Source organism: Staurois parvus, unplaced genomic scaffold, assembly GCF_062004578.1.
Source record: "Staurois parvus isolate SC_StPar_1 unplaced genomic scaffold, SC_StPar_1.0 ptg000282l, whole genome shotgun sequence".
Taxonomy (NCBI): Eukaryota; Metazoa; Chordata; class Amphibia; order Anura; family Ranidae; genus Staurois; species Staurois parvus.
This window is the reverse complement of record NW_028318078.1, coordinates 9,621,479-9,642,854: the sequence shown is the minus strand read 5'-3', so window position 1 is coordinate 9,642,854 and position 21,376 is coordinate 9,621,479. Positions and strand designations below refer to the sequence as shown.

General features: G+C 40.9%; 1 protein-coding gene across 6 annotated transcripts in view; it reads left to right on the top strand.

Moving 5' to 3' along the window:
- Nucleotides 1-21,376, top strand: part of CHL1 (cell adhesion molecule L1 like) — a 199,875-nt gene that overhangs the window by 174,401 nt on the left and 4,098 nt on the right. For 5 of the 6 annotated variants that reach the window (XM_089681930.1, XM_089681927.1, XM_089681928.1 and 2 more), the window contains 3 exons: nt 4,841-4,906; nt 11,934-12,065; nt 14,304-14,376. In XM_089681930.1, the coding sequence (XP_089538056.1) occupies nt 4,841-4,906; nt 11,934-12,065; nt 14,304-14,376 (271 nt within the window). The remainder of the gene's footprint in view (nt 1-4,840; nt 4,907-11,933; nt 12,066-14,303; nt 14,377-21,376) is intronic. The other variant, XM_089681933.1, reaches the window with a different exon arrangement.

Here is a 21,376-nt window from a genome sequence, read left to right as displayed (position 1 = left end):
GGCCCCTGTGTCCTTGGCCACACTCAAAAAAGCCTATAAAAAAGGTACCGGGGCATTTTATGGGGCCCCCTACTGACCCCGGGCCCTCTGGCAGTGCCCGAGTGACTGAATGGTCAGTCTGCCACTGCCTGTAACACTGACTATGTTCCCACAGGGGGTGCTTAACTGCAACTAGTAGTTCACATCTTTAGCAGCATTCTGTTCTTTCATTGGGGAGACCTGGAACCAGACCTTCAGCCATCTTAATAACTTTGATGCCCCTGAGCGGTGGTTCCTTTTATGTGTGTTTGCCCCAGCAGAGTGCGGTACTTCCCCAAAAAGCCCAGGAAAGCCTGGCAAGCAGAGATAGCTCTTACTTTCCAGGGAGTACCTTCTCAGCAGGGCAAATGTGCAATAAACCAACAACCATCAAAAACATAAACAAAATACACAATGCAGTAAACCCCTTGGAATCACCTACATTGAAGAACAGAAGTATTTGAACACCCTGCGATTTTGCAAGTTCTCCCACATAGAAATCATGGAGGGGTCTGAAATTCACATTGTGGGTGCATTCCCACTCTGAGAGACAGAATTTAAAAAAAAATTCAGGAAATCACATTGTATGATTTTTAAAGAATTTATTTGTCTTGCACTGCTGAACATAAGTATTTGAACACCTAAAAAACAGCAAGAATTCTGGCTCTCAAAGACCTGTTACTGTGCCTTTAAAAAGTCCACCTCTACTCCACTCATTAATCTAACTTAGTAGCACCTGTCTGAGCTCTTTAAAGATACCTGTCCACCCCACAGTCAGTCAGACGCCAACTACTACCATGGGTAAGACCAAAGAGCTGTCAAAAGACACCAGAGACAAAATTGTGGACCTCCACAAGGCTGGAAAGGGCTACGGGGCAATTGCCAAGCAGCTTGGTGAAAATAGATCAACTGTTGGAGCAATTGTTAGAAAATGGAAGAGGCTAAAGACAACTGTCAGTCTCCCTCGGACTGGGGCTCCATGCAAGATCTCACCTCGTGGGGTATCACTGATGATAAGAAAGGTGAGGAATCAGCCCAGAACTACAAGGGAGGAGCTGGTCAATGGCATGAAGAGAGCTGGGACCACAGTTTCAAAGGTCACTGTCGGTAGAACACTACGCCGTCATGGTTTCAAATCATGCATTGCACAGAAGGTTCCCCTGCTCAAGTCATCACATGTCCAGGCCTGTCTGAAGTTTGCCAATGACCATGTGGATGAACCAGAGGAGGCATGGGAGAAAGTCATGTGGTCAGGTGAGACCAAAGTAGAACTTTTTGGTCTAAACTTCACTCGTTGTGTTTGGAGGAAAAAGAAGGATGAGTTGCATCCCAAGAACATCATCCCTACAGTGGAGCATGGGGGTGGTAACATCATGCTTTGGGGGTGCTTTAATGCGAAGGGAACAGGATGACTGCGCTGTATTAAGGAGAGGATGAATGGGGCCATTTATTGTGAGATTTTGAGCAACAACCTCCTTCCCTCAGTCAGAGCATTGAAGATGGGTCGTGGCTGGGTCTTCCAACATGACAACGACCCTAAGCACACAGCCAGGATAACCAAGGAGTGGCTCCGTAAGAAGAATATCAAGGTTCTGGAGTGGCCTAGCCAGTCTCCAGACCTCAATCCAATAGAACATCTTTGGAGGGAGCTGAAACTCTATGTTGCTCGGCAACAGCCCCGAAACCTGACAGATCTAGAGGAGCTTTGTGTGGAGGAGTGGGCCAAAATCCCTGTTGCAGTGTGTGCAGACCTGGTCAAGAACTACAGGAAATGTTTGACTTCTGTAATTGCAAACAAAGGCTTCTGTACCAAATATTAACACTGATTTTCTCAGGTGTTCATATACTTATGTTCAGCAGTGCAAGACAAATAAATTCTTTAAAAATCATACAATGTGATTTCCTGAATATTTTTTTTTAAATTCTGTCTCTCAGAGTGCGAATGCACCTACAATGTGAATTTCAGACCCCTCCATGATTTCTAAGTGGGAGAACCTGCAAAATCGCAGGGTGTTCAAATACTTCTGTTCCTCACTGTATGTACTCTTGGCACTCGGAATGCACACATGCAGCAATCAAAATCCACAGGCTGAAATGTTGCAATGGGTGTACGCTATTCCAGTCGGTACTCATGTACAGGGCTGTATGCTTACGGGGACTTTTGCCCTTTTGATCTTCTGCATTCAGGGCATATGCATGTGGCCCTATATTTCATACACTACACCTGTGCCTCCCAGGCACCAATTTACCCTTTTTTTGTATGGTGTATGGGCCAAACTGCTTGTGTGTGCCAATGGGCCAAACCACCTGTGCACATGACGACCTAATGTGCAAGTTCCTTGCTTTATCTATAGCAGATGCTTAATATATGTAGTCATACGTTTTTAGCTATTGATAGGGTGGGAATATTTAAATAGTATGTAAAGGCAAAACATTTTTCTAGTTTTGGATGGAGAGTAGGAGGTTTAGCATGTCTGTGAAATCTATATTGCGGTCTGTGTCCTAATTGGGTGAACCACCCTGTCTATTTGTCAATCAATGGTTTCATCAATTTCTCTCTCTATCCAAAAGTAAAACAATTTGGCTTTAGATACTAAAGATAGATTAATTAAACAATTGAATTACAAACTTGGTCGGTGCAAAATTAATTCTTTGAAGTTCTCTTGGTGCACTACTAGTAATTAAAAGAAAGATATTACAATAGACAATACCATATGTCAGCAGTTATTAAAAATATTAAGAAATATTTATATGATGACGATAGAGTAGATATTAATATATTTGAAATTGTGTCTGGACACCTTGGGTAATTTAAAGGTGGCTTCTGTGTTTTTCTTTTTTTAATGATAAAAATGTATAAACCTCATCTGTGAGGAGTGATGTCCATTGCTATACCAATTCAACAACTAGCAATTAGATGACTGAAGTATACTACATTGTCAGCTATTATTAGCTGAGCAGAACACCCCAGCCTCAGGTGTGCAATGATTTATACATATTACAAAGAAGCGCTGAGTTGGCTCTCTTATTATCTTATAATCTCTTTAGTTCCCAGCCCTCCAGGACCAGGTTAGAGTCAGTTGATCAGTGACGTAGAAGAGGTATCTCTTCAGTTGCACAATACTCATTGATGAATCAGTGCATTCTTTTTATTTTTTGTTAAATCTGAACTCCAAGCAGGTATAACAGATGCACATAATGCAGCTTTGCCTTATAGACTCTTGCAGTCCCTGTACATCCAAATTCAGACTTGGGTAGGGAGAAACAGCACAAGGAGCCAACAATGCAAGAACCATTATGACAGGTTGAGAGAGCAGAATGACAGAGATGAGCTCATCAGTCTGCTGCTATTGCTTTCATTGTCCAGTGCAAGGCTTGGGTGGGGGGAGACCTGTAAGACTCCATGCACACGGGGCGTTTTAATAACGCTGGTAGCGTTAGCTCTGTAAAGTCACGTTAAAAACACAAGTTTTTCAGCGTTTTTTAGCATTTTTGCATTAGCATTTAGCAGTGTTTTTCCACGTTTTTCCACATTTGCAGGTTTTAGGCTTTTTATTAAAAAACATTTTTTTTTGCTTCAAAAGACATCCAAAAACGCTGGTTTGCTGCGTTTTACTACGTTTTGCCATGTTTTACCTTGTTTTTCAGCGTTAGAGCGTTTTTACAGCTAAAAAACTCCTCTAGAAACCCACTAGTTCTAGGTTTTTCCAGCCAAAAAACACCCTGCCAAAAAACAATGATTACAGCATATGTGTAGATACATATGATAACATGCTAGGGAGTTTACTGGTTGTAGAAAAAAACGCCAAAAGCCAAAAACAGCCGCTGTAAAAATGTCCAGTGTGCATGAGGACTAAGTGTTGCTGAACTGTAGCATAGACAGTCCTGGACTGTCTGAAAGGGTTATATGGCAGAACTCTGTACATCTCAAGGCTTAATGGACGAAAATCAAATTGGGTAAAACAGCTTTCATATATATATTTCATCTATGTATTTCGCTGTTTCCCTGAAGTTCAGCTTTAGGAAATTGGAAAATTCTTAAAGTGTAAGTTTACCTTTAGTAACTTTTTTTTTTTTACAAAAATCCCCTATGCAATTTCATATCCCATAAAATGTACATACCAGCGGTCCACATTTTAAAATACTGTTTTTGCTTTCCTTTACGCATGCAGCTGTAAAGGCCTCTCCACAGAACCTGCTGGCCCCCGATCCCCCCGTCCTGGCATTTGCTGAACTCCACTGCAAATGTTTGCCCCTTGATGCTCGCCTTGGTTAAACTGCATACATGCACAGTGCAATCTCTTCTGTAGGTGTAGCTGCTGAGCTCAACTAGAGAAGGAGAGCGCACACAGCTTGCATAGGCCAGAGTGGCCACTAGGGGGAGCACACTTGTAGCGTCTGATCCATCCTGCAAATAGAAGACCAGGAGGATTCAGGGGCCATCAGTTTCTCTGAAGAGGCCCCCATGGTTGCACATGTAAAGGAAAGCATAATAGCATTTTAAAATGAGAACCACTGATTGATCACCCAATATGTCTTTCTAAATCTTTGGATCCCTCTAAAAAGGTCTATTTCTTCCCCTCGCTTAGCTATGGCATCCCAAGTTCTGCTTCTTAGCCAAGCCTCCATTGTTACTAAGCAAGGCAATAAAGGCATATTTTTCAATTTTCTGCATGAAAATCCATTAGATAATGTTAACATTGTATGTGGAATAACTGCTTGTACAATATCACTCTCTGCTTTTGTGTCATATGAAGCAGACAAAATGTACAAATTGATATAATTTAGGACACTATCTCAAAGATTTTCATTTCTTTTCCAGGATTCTCTAGTATTCCTTTTTCCCCATCTCGCACTCCTGCTTTTGCTGCCAAAGTTCCCGCTATAGGTTTGTGCAGATGCTTGTTATGTGTCTAGTGATGTGTTTGTGTTGCTGTTTCAATGCTATGCTTCTCTTTTGTGTTCTCTGTTAGATTGCCAAGAATATCTTGCATTGATTTCCTTCTTCTTTGCTGCTGAACTAACTCGTTATTACCAACGTTCTAGAGTTTACATGTGAATCCACTCAAAAATGACTATTAAAGTGTTACTAAAGGCAGAATTATTTTTTTAAATTAAAATAATAAACATGTTATACTCACCTGCTCTGTGCAGTGGTATTTCACTGAGTGGCCCTGTTCCTTCTCCTCTTGGGTCCCCTGCAGGCGATCCTGGCTCCTCCTCTTCGTGTGTCCCCATAGCAAGCCATTTGCTATGGGGACAAATGCTGCATGCTCACTCCCGACCTGTGTGCCTACAGGGCCGCACTCCATAGACACACACAGTGGGACTTAGCCCTGCCCCCCCACTTCCTTTCCACCGATTGACACTTGATTGACAGCAGTAAGAGCAAATGGATCCTGCTGTTGTTCGCGTCCCATGCAGCCATGCTCAGCACTGATCTCTGCTCCCCTCTCTTCAAACACAGGGGCGTACTTGCCTGAGGCAAACAAGGTGTTTGCCTAGGGCGGCATGTTTGCCTAGGGTGCACCCCCCCTTTCCCACGGAAGGGACACTTCCAAGGGAAAGGGACAGGCTTCTGTGATTTACCTGTGTCCGCGACTTGATGCCCACTTTGTTCCAGTCCACGAGGTGTTGCTGGAGGAGGGGTGCAGAAGGTGTTCATCCAATGTCTTCATCTTCCTGGATTCTCATCATGATGTGGTCGGAATGACATGCCGCTCCTCTCATCTGGTCACACCTCGAGATCACTGGGCAGCCTATGGAAGCCTGTCCCTCCCTCTGCAAGCTCCACCTCCTCACCGGTGATTGGCCGCTGGATCTGTAGCTCAGGAAAGGCACACAGACGACCAATCACTGGTGAGGAGGTGGAGCTTGGAGAGGAGGAGCCAAGGGGCAGCACGAAGATCAAAGATCAAGTGAGGGATCAGCTGGAGCCGGTGAAGAGGAAGAGAGCGGCCGAAGAAGGAAGACAGCTGATCGGTAAAGTAAGTGTGGCCGGGATCTGGGCAGAGCAGGTGGTGCTGCTGCTGCTGCCGGGTATGCTGGCTGTGGATGGGAGAGGGAGGGAGCCCGCGCTGGAGCAGAGGTCAGCAATGTAAGTATCATTGGTGTCAGTGGGAGTAATAGTGCCCCATCATTAGTGCCAGTGTGGGAGGAATAGTGCCCCATCATTGGAGCCAGTGAGAGGAAAAGTGCCCCATCATTGGTGTCAATGGGAGGAAAAGTGCTCCATCATTGGTGTCAGTGGGATGAATAGTGCCCCATCATTGGTGTCAGTGTGGGAGGCATAGTGCCCCATCATTGTTGACAGTGGGCGGAGCTCTAATAGGAAGAGGTGCAGCCCAAAGAGGGAGAGGCAGAGTTTACAGATGAAGGGGTGGATCTTAAACAGGAAGGGGTTGGGCAAATTTAGATGCATGTGGGGGGCGCCTGATTTTAGTCTTGCCTAGGGCAGCACAAAACCAAAATACACCACTGTTCACACAAGGAACTTAACAATGTTTACCTTAATGCAAACAATGCATTAAGGTAAATTTTTTTTAGGTTTAGTATCACTTTAAGTAGTTTGCAGATGATAGCTGGTTGAACCATCACTTGGTTTCTTAAACTTACTCTAGCTGGGGCTCTTGCTTTACTGTTCTTCCTGTTGTTTTACGATTTGTATGAAATTGTCTTTTGAGATATGCTAGCACCCAAACAACATACAATAACAGTTACAGTGGAACAGCAAGCAAAATCTAAAAATCTGTACAGTCATGGCCAAAAATGTTGGCACCCCTGCACTTCTGTCAGATAATGCACCATATTCACCAGAAAATTGTTGCAATTACAAATGTTTCAGCATTCTCATATTTATTTCTTTTGTTTGTATTGGTATGACACACAAAAGTGGAGAAACAAAAAGCCAAATCTAACACTTTGCACTTTACACCTATCTACTGGAATTTAGGACCACTTTTCCAGCAATGAGTCCAGATCTCAATCCCATAGAGCACCTGTGGAGAGATCTCAGAACAGCAGTTGGGAAAAGGAACCCTCCCAATCTGAGAGACATGGAGCAGTTGGTGAAAGAAGAGTGGTCCAAAATTCCATTAGAGAGGTTTAGAAAACTCACTGTTGGTTACAGGAAGCAATTGATTTCAGTTATTTTTTTTTCCAAGGGCTGTGCTACCAAATATTAAATTGAGGGTGCAAATAATTTTGTCCAGTCCACTTTTGGTGTTTTTCGTGGAATGGGTCAGATTTGGCCTTTTGTTTCTTAACTTTTTGTATCATACCAATACAAACAAAATAAATAAACATGAGAATGCCGAAACATTTGTAATTGCAACAATTTTCTGGGTGAAGTGGAGCATTATCTGAAAGAAATGCAGGGGTGCCAACATTTTTGGCCATTACTGCAGGTGTCAAAAGGAAAAAAGTTGAATGTGGGTGATGTACAATCATGATGCTGTATGGACAGATCTCCAAAAGAGAGTTGCATTTAAAGTGGACCTTCACCCTAAATAAAAACATATTTCCCCCTGCCTTCTCCCCACTCCCTCTCTCACAATTGGATATTATTTTTTATTTTTTTACTTCACATGTGCTGCAGGGATTCAGACTGCACATGTGTGAAGACAGAGCTAGTATGGAAGTCCCAAACCTCGCTGTGTCTGTGCATGCTGTTTCAATGACAATAACAATACAAAAAATACATGCACACACACTATCTATATATATATCTTTAATTATTAATTGTTCTGTTGTTTTTCTGTGGGAAATAACTGCATGAATTAAAATAAAATGGTGCTAAGCATATAGGGACACAAATAGCAATAACAAATAGAGAGCCACTGCCTAATATGTGTATGTATGGATGTGAGTTAGAGACCTTAGGTTGTACGCTCCTTGACGGTTAGGGACTGATGTGAATGTACAATATATATGTAAAGCGCTGCGTAAATTGACGGGGCTATATAAGTACTTGAAATAAATAAATAAATACTGCAACCCTTCACCACCTGTGGTGCATTGTGTGTACTTTGGGCCCATGATAGTTTTCAGTTAGGGCCCTAGTCCCAGAGTGGTGCCTATAAAATTACATGTATGGATAATTGTACCCTAAAAGCACCGGGTGGAAGACTTGAAAATTTTTACCATAAGCCAGAACATAATGAAAATGTTGCATGCCTCATGCAGTAGAAAAAAATAACTTACCAGTGACATGTTATAGGGGCTAAATTCCCAGGCACACTGTTCAAATCATACTTTCAGTTGTGCCGTGTTTGCATTGCCATAGATTTAATGATGTAAGAAATGTCACTGGAAGAATTGTGCATTGGCAAAGGTGCCCTGGGATCTTGAACCCTGGCAGCCACATGAACTGCCTGGATGTAGATGGACTTGTTCCCCATGCTATCCAACACTATGAAAAAACAATTTTGCATTACCTTAAGCTGGCCATACACCAACAGAATTGTTAGAAAATGTTTGTGTTTTTGGAATGTTCATTTGATTTTCTAATATTTAGTGAGGTCAAATCGACATTCATTTTTGACCACAGTGACAAGAAAATTTGAAGGAGCAGGATGGAATTTTTTTTCCAAATGAACAGATTTCTAAGTGTAAATGTAGTTATTGTGTTTTTTATACATGTTATAATGAAACCTGTTTAATACATCTAGGATACCATTTAAATAGCAGGTCTGCACAAAATTTTAAAGGCTTTTAAACAAAAGTAGTTGACTCAATGGGGAGGATTTATTAAAACTGGAGAGTGCAATATCTGGTTCAACTCTGCATAGAAACAAATCAGCTTCCACGTTTTATTGTCAAAACCTAAAGTGTTACTAAACCCAGGACCCTGCAGTCACTATATCTGGTCTCCCACAGTACACAGAACATGGAAGTGCAATTCATTTAGTAAATATAAACTGCTAAGTACCTTTTCTCATCAGCACTTACAGCAGTCTTGTGACTTCTATCAGTGTCCAAGTGAGCACACGTTAAAGCTTGTAGGAGGAGTTTTCATTCTGCTCTAGGACAGTGCTAATTGGCCCTGTGCTGATCACACACACTCTCTCAAGCAAAAAAAAAAAAAATCTCTCTAGCAATGCACGCCAAACTGTGCATTTGCAAAGTGACTCCACATAATATATCTTATCAAGAGATAAAAGAGCAACACTGGAAGAAGGGGAGGATCATAGAAGTCAGGATCAAACAGTGTTTTTACACAATTCAGAAGATTAACCCCTTAGGTTCCACAGTGAGTATAACAAGCATGCTTTACTGCATATACAGACTGATTTTAATGTTGTGGGTTTAGTAACACTTTAATTGAACAAGCTGACGTTAAAGCTGATTAGCTGTCATGAACAGACGCACCAGATTCTGAGAGCTCCAGTTTTAGTAAATTCCCCCCAATGATGACAAGAAAGAATGTTCTAACAAATTATTTTTCTCTGAATGTTTGAACGAAAATCTAACAGTGTTTGACAAGATTTTGACTTTCAGTCTTATCTCAGTAGTTACTGTCATAGAAGGCTGAAAATCATTTAATATACTGTATAACACCTAAGTCTTTTCCAGAAACATTTCCAGAATTGAATTGTACAAGTCCTGTACCGATTTCTCTGCCTTATTTCCTAAGTTTAGTTTCCAAGAAGACTTCTCATTAATGGGTGGGCATCTCCTCCTCAACCATCTCAGTAGAAGTTCTCATCTTTTCCTTTGATTTTCTCAAAAGGCAAAGCTAAACTTGGTAGCCTAATTGAGCTTTTCTGTGCTTTATCCTATATCTTCAGAGAAGATAAAAATAGTTCAGCACAGCTTCAGTGAACCCCATTTTCTCTCGCTCGGCTTCTCTAAAGCTCAAAGTTAAAAGGAAAGAAAAAAAAGTCACTGTTGCGATTGAGAACATTACATTAAAACTTAGAAGCCCTTATAGATCTTCACTAAGGAGGCAAGGATACTGCCAATGGATAAAGGAACAAGTACAGTTACAGGCTATAAATGGCACTGCTGATATAGCGCATACTTGGTATTACCCTGCCCTGCCTTCTCTAGTCTTGGCCATATGAGAATCCAACAGCTAATGACCAAAAACTAGTTGTGCTCACAGATGTTAGATGGTGCGCAAAGATGTTAAATGCTCACTGTCCAATACCTATGATTTTGTTAGATGAACTGTTTGTTATTCTCCTTTATATGAAAATAAAAGAAGTGCAGAGCCTATTATATATACATCCAGTCTGAAAAAAAAATATGAGCTTTAATGTCTTTAAGGTTCCATTCTTATAATGCTTTTCATTGACACAATACGTAACACTGCATTAAGACTTCCTATCCATTTTGGCAGTGCACCTTATCAAACAGAAAAACAGACATGATCCTTTTTTATACAGCACATCACAGTGTATGGTATGTGTGTTGTGGTTAGCTGCAGTGTGGTGTGCATTGCCCACTACTGTATTACTGCATTGGGGTGAAATTGAAAACCTCTGTTCAATCAAATGGTACCACAACACACTGCACCATGGTTGAGCATTCTATGCATTTTATTCTATGCTTTGCTGTAACTTGTGGTAAAACACATCATTTACCAGTCATTACTGCAAAGCATAAATGTGAACGTGCCCTAAAGGAAGCATGTCATGAGAGAAATATTCAAGCCACCATTATAAACCTTTCCTTCTGAAAATGCCAATTGTCCAGCTCTCATGTTGTTGCTTTGGCTTTACTACTTTATGATCTGAAACAAAAATCTAGTTACATTCTGACTTTCTTTTTCTGCATGCTTGTTCTAGTTTTCTGAATTTGTGTATTAAAGTTCAACACCAGGCAACTAATATTTTCAGAAGGAAATCATCAGTGGCAGACCCCGCAGTTCTCTCATAATACATGGTTACATATTTAGTCTGGCTGAAAAAAGACAAAAGTCCATCCAGTTCAACCATTAAAAAAAAATTTAAAAAAAGAAGTTATAATCCTATACCCACAGTTGATCCAGAGGAAGCCAAAAAAAACCCCAGCAAAGCATGATCCAATTTGCTCCTGCAGGGTAAAAAATTCCATCCTGATCCCCCGAGAGGCAATATTCCCTGGATCAACTTTACCTATAAATGTTAGTATCCAGTTATATTATGTGTATCTAAGAAATAATTCAGACCGTTTTTAAAACAATCTACTGAGCAGGCCAGAACCAACTCTTGAGGGAGTCTATTGCACATTTTCTCAGCTCTCACTAATGGAAGTGGTTTAAAATACCAGACACTGGCAATCTGTATATTAATGCTCTCAGGCACAAAGTCCAAAGCTAGAACTGATCTATGTTTCCCATTTGACAGCTAGGTGTGTGGTGTGTGCTTCTAGCTGTCACCTGGATGTACAGTACCTACAAATCCAGTCCCTGCTAATGACCAGGAATCAGTCATTATCGTCTATGGCTCATGTTGTCATCATGACAGCTATGACCTAGTGATCACATGAGGTTTGTTAGTAAACAAACCTCTCCTAACTCTTTTTACAGCCTCTGAACAGAAATCGTCCTTTGCACAGTGCACCCCCAGACTCAGAGTATGGCCCCATTCATGTCTACTGGGTGTTTCATGATTACTCATCTAAATCCTACCTTAGGTTCCTCATTGATTCTATGACAAGTCACCTCAAAGACTGTCCTTATGATCACATAAATCAGATGTGTTTATAGGGTGAAGGAGAATCCAGATCAGGTTTTAGGAAAATTCATTTTTAAAGTCTCTTTTGGGGATCAGTCAAACTACATAATAGATCTAACAAGTTAAACATGCACATAACCTGTATAGCCATATTTGCTAGAAGCCTTTTTGCAACATAATTATTACACTTTAAACGGTACAAATATAAATATGTGTTTTTGCATTTTAATTTTCTTCTGTATATTTTAATTGCAGCTTACGCTAATGCACCTCACAGCCTGTCTTCACAAGGATGGTTCATCGGACTGATGTGTGCTGTAGCTCTTCTAACTCTGTTAATGCTTGTTGCTTGTTTTGTACAAAGAAACAGGGGAGGAAAATATGCAGGTAAAAGTTAAACTTCAGGTGACATGTTATCCATTATACAGGTATGGTTATAATCTGCTGTGGACACATTAACGATGAGTTATTCTAGGCTTAAAGTATAACTAAAGGCTAAACTTTTTTTAAAAAGTTTTAGTAGAGGGGGATGGATTACTTTTCATTGCAGTCTGTGCCCCTATCAGGGATATTTACCCACTCTGTTTGTCCTGATTACCTTAACCACTAGCCTACAGGGCACTTATACCCCCTTCCTGCCCAGGCCAATTTCCAGCTTTCAGCGCTGTTGCACTTTGAATGACAATTGCGCGGTCATACAACACTGTACCCATATGACATTTTTATCATTTTTTTGTGACAGATAGAGCTTTATTTTGGTGGTATTTAATCACCTCTGGGTTTTTTATTTTTTCTTAAACAAACCAAAAACCACTGAAAATTTTGAAAAAAAAAGTTTTTTATTAGTTTGTTATAAAATTTTGTAAATAAGTGATTTTCTCATTCACTGATGTGCGCTAATGAGGCTGCACTGATGGGAAATGATAGGTGGCACTGATGAGCACTGATGGGCACTGATGAGGAAGCACTGGTAGCTGGCACTGATGGGCATTGACAGGCATCACTGATGGGCACTGAAAGGCAGCACTCATATATGGCACTGATAGGCGGCACTGACTTTCACTGATAGATGGCACTGACTGGCACTGATAGGTGGCACTGACTAGCACTGTTAGGCAGCACTGATAGGCAGCACTGACGTGCACTGATAGGCAGCACTGACTGGCACTGATAGGTGCCACTGATTGGCAGCACTGATAGGTGGCACTGACTGGCATTGATAGGTGGCACTGATGGGTGACACTGAAAGGCAGCTCAGATGGGCACTGATATGTGGCATTGATGTGGCACTGATGAGCACTGGCAGGTGGCATGGATGAGCCCTGAGAGCTGTCACTGATGGACACTGACAGGTGGCGCTGCTGGAGCTACACAGATCATCAGGGAACACTGATCATCAGTGCTCTGATGATCAGTGTACATGTCCCCTCTGAGGAATGCTGATTACGGCTCTCCTCTCCTCATGAGCTGTCAGCGTGACAGCTCGTGGGAAGAGAAATGCCGATAACCGGCATTTCCCTGTTTACATGTGATCAGCTGTGATTGGACACAGCTGATCACATGACCGAGCCGACATCTTCGGCTCTTTCCATTGATCCGCTGTGTCCGAGGGACACAGCACACTGCCAATCACCGTGCTGCGCACTCCCAGAGCCGTGTATGCGCGGTTAGAAAGGGAGGACGTCATATGACGTCCTCCCAGAATGAGAGAACCACCTTACATCCGTCATTTTACTATATGGTGGGCGGGAGGCGTTTAATCATCGAAAGTGAAAGTAAAGAAAACACCAAATTTTGGGTTGCCCACAGAAAAGCAATACAGGGAAAATGTTCCAATGGGGATGCTAGTTCTGGTGATCTCGGGTCCCCAAGAGATTACCTTAAATTGCAAGGATTTCCTATAACATCCTGTTGTGGCTATGGGACAGGAAGTGAAGGTAAATCTCCACAATGGGACAAAGAAATGCCAAAATAAACCTTACAGAGGTTATAACACTCCCTTACTCTATCCAACATGAAAAAAAAGTGTTGCCTATAGTTCTACTTTAAATCTTACCTGAGCAGGACCTACTGCTTTTATTTATCAACAAAGAGTAATGTATGAAGAAATTGTCAAGGTACCTGAAGCAAAATGGTATCAAAGAATCATCCAACTCAAAACTGCATCCTGATAATGTTATGTAATAGACTATAGTAATTTTAGTCCAAGTATTACTACTGCTGTTCATGATTTCAACTGGTAATGATGGAGTGCTGCGTTTTATTCCCCATAAAGAATGTTGTGTTACAGTTTGAATGCTATCCTTGTGTTTGAATGGTTTCCTCCAGGTTATCCAGTTTTATCATATAATCTATAGATGTACTGCAAAATTAATTGGCTTCCAACTATATTGACTCTGTTGTATCTACATGTATGAATGTGACAGGGCCATATCCTCTTCAGAGACTGATGCAAATGGTTCCATTTTATTTTTTACAAAAGCAGAGTGGTAATGTGTCAATGCTATATAAAATGGGTAAAATAATATAAAGGAACAATGCAGGATTAGGTCGCAAAATGCGGATGAAGGGAAATCTGGTAAAATATGACAAGTAGATGACAAATATCATGTCTGTCCTTTTTAGTAAAGGAAAAAGAAGAATTGCACCCGGAAGTTGAAGTACAGTCTGTGAAAGAGCAATTTTTTGATGAGTACAGGTAAGTGTGTTTTTATTATGCAATTTGCTGAACATACTGACCATAGTAATTATATAATCTTGTGCTGCTCATAGTGACTAACATACAGTGGAGTACAAAGTTGATCTACCCTGATCTAGTACAGTATATGGCTGAGTAGAGGATTGATCAATTATCGCTGCTTCTGCCAGATATACTTAGAAATCATCCCGACTGTTATTTAACCACTTGCCCTCGGGAAGATTTACCCCCCTTCAGGATCAGACAATTTATGCTGTTCGGCACTGCGCTATTTCAACTGGTAATTGCACGGTCTTGCAATACTGCATCCAAACGAAATTTATGTCCTTTTTTTTACACAAATAGAGATTTCTTTTGGAGGTATTTGATCACCTCTGCAGTTTTTACTTTTTGCGCTATAAACAAAAAAAGACCGAAAATTTTGAAAAAAAACCAATATTTTTCACTTTTGGGTATAAAAAATATCCAGTAAACTCAAAGTTTATTCTGCCACATGTCTTTGGTAAAAAAAAAATCCCAATACATGTATATTAATTGGTTTGTGTAAAAGTTATAGTGTCTACAAACTATAGCATATATATTGGAATTTCCACAGCTTTTACTTTCTGACTGCCTATCACATTTCTTGAGGTGCTAAAATACCAGGGCAGTACAAACACCCCCAAATGACCCCTTTTTGTAAAGTAGACACCCCAAGGATTTTGCAGAGAGGCATGTTGAGTCCCTGGAACATTTTATTTTTTGGCACAAATGTTTAGAAAATAAAACATTTTTTTTTCTTACACAAAGTGGTCATTTAAATGATATATTGCTCATGCATGCCATAGGTATATGTGGAATAACACCCCAAACACATTCTCCTACTTCTCCTGAGTAAGGGGATACCACATGTGATAGGCTTTTTGGAAGCCTAACTACATACAGGCACCCAAAATCCAATGACCACCTTCAGTCTTCCAAAGGTATATTTCCTCATATCACTTCCCCACTGCCTATCACAGTTTCGGAGGCCCTAAAATGCCAGGATAGTACAAACCCCCCCTCCCCCAAAATGATCCCTTTTTGGAAAGTAGACACCCCAAAGAATTTGATAAGAGGCATGGTGAGTATTTTACAGATAATATTTTTTTCACAGGGTTTTGAAAAAAAAAAAGAAAAGATAAAATACATTTTTGTTTTCTTTCTTCATTTTCCAAAAATGTGGCAACAACTAAGATCTGCAAAATACTCACCATGCCTCTTAGCAAATACCTTGGAGTGTCTACTTTCCAAAAAGTGGTAATTTGGAGGGGTTGCTTCTACTATCCTGGCATTTTAGGGCCAACATTAGAAGCTTATGTCCCACATCACCCACTCTTGAAGGCCAAGCCTTTTCTGACACTTTTTGTTCACATGTAAAAACAGTTTTTTTGCTAGAAAATGACTTTGAACCCCCAAACATTAAACATTTTTTTAAAGCAGAGGCCCTAGAGAATAAAACGATGGGTGTTGAAATTTTTTCCATCACACAGTATTTTTCAAACGCAAATCTTTTGGGAAAAATAAACTTTTAAGAATTTTAATGCACAAAAACACAATATATTGCCCATTTGCTTGTTAAAATATAAAAGATGATGTTGTGCATGCTCGTGCAATGGCGACAAAGTACATACATTTTTAATATATCGATAGGCGATGCTTTAACAGCCTTTACAGGTCACCAATTTATATTTACGCAGGAGATCTAGTGTTAGAATTACTGCCCTTGATCTGACATTCCTGGCGATATCTCACATGCATACTGCTGTTTACATATTGGCTCAGGGTCAATGCTTGCACACGCAGGTGTGAATGCACATAGGGGGGAGGGTTTTTCTTTTTCTATTTTGATTTTTTTTTTTTTACACTGTCTCTTTTTTTTTTTTAATCACTTTTATTGCTATCACAGGGAATGTAAATATCCCCTGTGACTGCAATAGGCATTGACAGGTATTGTTTTTTGAGAAATCTGAGGTCTATTGGACTCTAGATATCTCCTCTGCCTTTACATCATCTGATCACTCTTAAAACAAAATGGAAATTATGAAATGCTCGTAGATTCTGGTCTCATAGACCATAGAAATGAATGGAGTCATTCTGGTCTCTGATCAGCTCTATAGTCAGCCAGAAGAACTGCTGGCTGCATTCTTGGATTCCCCTGTGGGACAGGAGAGCCCAAGAAAACTGTGAAAGGCAGCAGGAGGGGAGGGGGATGTCCCTTCCTGCAGCTTGTAAAAACAATTCAACAGCTAATTGGCCACTAGGATTGCTTTTACATGAAAGCCAACCACTAGCTGAAAAAAAACGATACTGGGATGATGCCTGTAGCTGCAGGTATCCTCCCGGTATAACCACTCAAAGTCCAGCGACGTACCAGTACATTGCAGGTCCATGTTGAGCATATATGTAACAGCAGAGAACATGGGCATATGAAGAATCGGGTCTGTGGACCAATAAGACCGCAATTCATTCTTTTTTGTAATGCCCAGGTTGAGGGTTAGGCCCAAAAAAGTTTTAAATTCAGAAACCGTGATATGTTTCCATGTGAATTGTCTAGCGAGAGCTGAATTTGGGGGGTGGCGATGTATTGTTATAAATTGCTTTGGCCCACAATCAATTGGTAAAAATCTTCCATGAAAAACAATGAAGGGGCTAAACGCTAGTGCTGGCAGCGAACGGGGCTGATCCTGCTAACATTGCATTTTTGGGGACACTATACAAAGGAGGCACTAGTATAGTTCTGTATGTGATCAATATATTTATCCGTACCAACACTATACTAGTAATGGCAATTATCAGCGACCTATAGCGTAAGTGTGATAGTGTCCGGTCAATCTAACGCTAGCTGACCCTAGCTGGGAGGGGCACTAAGTGATCCTGGTGCTATTGTCAGGAATACAGTGATCAGTGAAAAATTCTATATACTGACACTGTAGTAATGGCACTGGCTGGGTGACAGGTCGATCAAAGGGTTAATAGGAGTGATCAAATGGTTAAATGTGCTAATTTAACATGTGCGTGTAAAATGTAGTGCTTTTACTTGGTGCTGTGTTTTCTCTTCTCTCCCTGGACTGACGAGGGGGCAGCGGGGGCACAGGCATGTTCACACCCCAAAACAGGAAGTGACGTAAGATTACGTCGCTTTGTCCAGAGCTGCTGCTCACCCGCAAAATGCGGGTAAGCAGTCGACAAGTAGTTAAAAAAAAGAAAAACTGACTTTTTTTTTAATACTCAATATAATATTTTTTATTTTATTTATTTTTAACATTTTTTTCTTTTTTTTTCTTTTAATACTTTAATCAGTATAATACAATTTTACCATAGTAACATTGTACTACTGTGGGGGGTGATCAGGGATTTTTTTTTTTTTGCTTTGCTTTGCTTTGCAGGAGAAATAAAGATCAAACAAAGCTTGCTGTCATGAACCTAACTCATTCATGAACTGTTTTTGACAGCTTAAGATAGTGATCTGTGATTGGCTGGAGCTGATCACAAGGTACAGGGTGCTGTGATTGGCCCCATGTATCATGTGACAGCTGTGGGCCAATCACAGCTCACTAGGAAGAGAAGCAGAGCTGTTATGAATGAGATTGATTCATAACAGCTTTGCTTACATTGTGATCACATGATCGCATAACGATCGCATGTTCACCGGGACCCATTCACTGGGATCTTCATTCCACTGTCTCTGCCGCACATAGCAGTCATGGGGGGGGGGGAGCGCTGTGCGCCCACCTGTATTAGCACAGCCAGGCTTTGCCTGTTGCTGCCGTCTGGCCGCAGTACATTGTAGGTGGAAAGCGGTTAAAATTAAACAAAACCTCTAGTATATTGGTTGTATAGTGTGTATGTGTATAGTGTATATATATATATATATATATATATATATATATATACAGTGGGGGAAATAATTATTTGATCCTCTGCAGATTTTGTAAGTTTCAAAGATACAACAACTTACATTTATAAAGAAATGAAGGGTCTATAATTTTTATCATAGGTGTATTTTATATACCAACCAAATATCAACCAAAAGTCTAGAAGAAACATGATGCAAACTTTCTATAGGATTAAGGTCTGGAGACTGGCTAGGCCACTCCATGGCCTTAATGTGCATCTTCTTGAGCCACTCCTTTGTTGCTTTGGCGGTATGTTTTGGGTCATTGTCATACTGGAAGACCCATCCACAATGTTCAGTGTTCTGGCTAAGAGAATAAGGTTCTCTTCCAAGATTTACAATACATGACCCTGTCTATTGGCCCCTCAATGTGGCAAAGTCAGCCTGTACCTTTAGCAGAGAAACAATCCCAAAGCATAATATTTCCACCTCCATGCTTGACTGTAGGGATGGTATTCTTAGGGTCATAGTCAGCATTTGTCTTCCTCCAAACACGGAAAGTCGAGTTAATGCCAAAGAGCTCAATTTTGGTCTCATCTGACTACAGCACTTTCTCCCAATCCTTCTCTGAATCATTTAGATGTTCATTGGCAAACTTAAGACGGGCCTGTACATGTGCGTTCTTGAGGAGGGAGACTTTTCGGGAGCTGCAGGATTTCAATCCATGGTGGCGCATTGTGTTACCAATGGTTTGTTTGGTAACTGTGGTCCCAACTGCGTTGAGATCATTCACAAACTCCTCCCATGCAGTTCTTCACTGATCATTCTCTTTTCTCATGATCATCCTTACCCTATGAGGCTAAATCTTGCATGGAGCTCCAGACCGAGGGCTATTGATGGTTATTTTGTATTTCTTCCACTTGCGAATAAGTGGAAGAATCCAGCAGTTGGCTCCTTCTCACCAGTCTTCTTGATGATGGTCTTGTAGCCCATTCCAGCCTTGTGCAGGTCTACAATCTTGTCCCTGATGTCCTTTGACAGCTCTTTGTTCTTGCCCATGGTGGTGAGGTTTGAATGGAAGAAATAGATTCTGTGGACAAGTGTATTTTATAAACATAATGAAGTTGACGTTAGGAGCACCTTCTTAAATTGACAGGACTAATCTGTGTACCACATAAGCACATAGCCAGCCAGAATTATTGTTGGTTGGCAGGGGATCACTTATTTTACTAAATGAACTGCAATTCAAATTTGTATCATGTGTTCTTTCTGGATTTTTGGTTGATATTCTGTCTCTATCATTTAAAATACACCTATGATAACAAATTATAGACCCTTCATGTCTTTGTAAGTGGGCAAACTTACAAAATCTGAAGGGGATCAAATAATTATTTTCCCCACTGTATGTATGTATGTGTGTGTGTGTGTATATATATATATATATGTATATATATATATACACAGAATGTATATACTGTCAGGGTCTGAAGGGTAAACAGACAGTTCGGTCAACTTAAAAATCCTCTTTATTTATCAGCAAACAGAAAAGTGACAGGCTTTGTCTTCAGATTCTGCTCAAGCAAGACAGGTAAATCTTCCCATCAGTACAACACAGTCATATACGAATACCTTTCAGTGCTCCAGCCACAGCACACACAGTATTTCACAGTCCCCATTGGAGACCAGCTCACCCCACAGGTCAAAGTCAGACTATGAAACCTTCCAGGCTGCATTCCAGTCTCCTCACTACTGACAGTAAAACTGACTTCAACCAGCCTCTCTGACCATCTTAATAAACTTAATAAACAAGCCTGAAAGGGAAGTACCTGCCCTCTACAATTAACCGTTTCCAATTCCTGCCCCATGCTGAGTCTCCTAAATAAATAAATATATATATATATATATATATATATATATATACACAGTTGCAAGAAAAAGTATGTGAACCCCTTGGGATTACGTGGAGTTTTGCATGAATTGGGCATAAAATGTGCTCTGAACGTCATCTAAGTCACAACAATAGAAGAACACAGTCTGCTGAACATAATACTACACAAACATTAGATGTTGCCATGGTTTAATTGCACATAACATGTAAACATTCACAGTGCAGGGAGGAAAAAGTATGTGAGGCCCTAGCTTAATGATTTCTCCCAGAGCTAATTGGAGCCAAGAGTGAGCCAACCTTGACTCCAATCAGTGTGATGATATTGGATGTGTTGCTGACAGCTGTCCTGCCCTTAAAAAACACACACCTGTTTTGGGTTTACTGGTTTCAAGAAGCACTGTCTGATGTGAACCATGCCTCGCAGAAAAGAGCTCTCAGAAGACCTACGATCAAGAATTGTTGACTTGCATGAAGCTGGAAAGGGTTACAAAAGTATCTCCAAAGCCTTGATGTTCATGTGTCCACGGTAAGACAGACTGTCTACAAATGGAGAAAGTTTAGCACTGTTGCTACTCTCCCTAGGCGTGGTCGTCCTGTAAAAATGACTGCAAGAGCACAGCACAGAATGCTGCATGAGGTAAAGAAGAATCCCAGAGTGTCAGCTAAAGACCTACAGAAATCTCTGGCACATGGTAACATTTTTGTTGACACATCTACAATAAGGAAAACATTAAACAAGAATGGAGTACATGGGAGGACACCACGGAGGAAGCCATTGCTATCCAAAAAGAATATTGCAGCACGTTGAAGTTTGCAAAAGAGTACCTGGATGTTCCACAGCACTACTGGCAAAATATACTGTGGACAGATGAAACCAAGATTGAGTTGTTTGGGAAGAACACACAACACTATGTGTGGAGAAAAAAAGGCACAGCACACCAACATCAAAACCTCATCCCCGCTGTAAAACATGGCGGAGGGAGCATCATGGTTTGGGGCTGCTTTGCTGCCTCAGGGCCTGGACGGATTGTTGTCATTGATGGGAAAATGAATTCCAGAGTTTATCAAGACATTTTGCAGGAAAACGTATGACCATCTGTCCGCCAACTGAAGCTCTGCAGAGGATGGGTGATGCAACAGGACAATGACCCAAAGCATACAAGTAATTCAACAAAACAATGGCTGCAACAGCACAGAATACGCCTTGTGGAGTGGCCCAGTCAGAGTCCTGACCTCAACCCGATTGAAATGCTGTG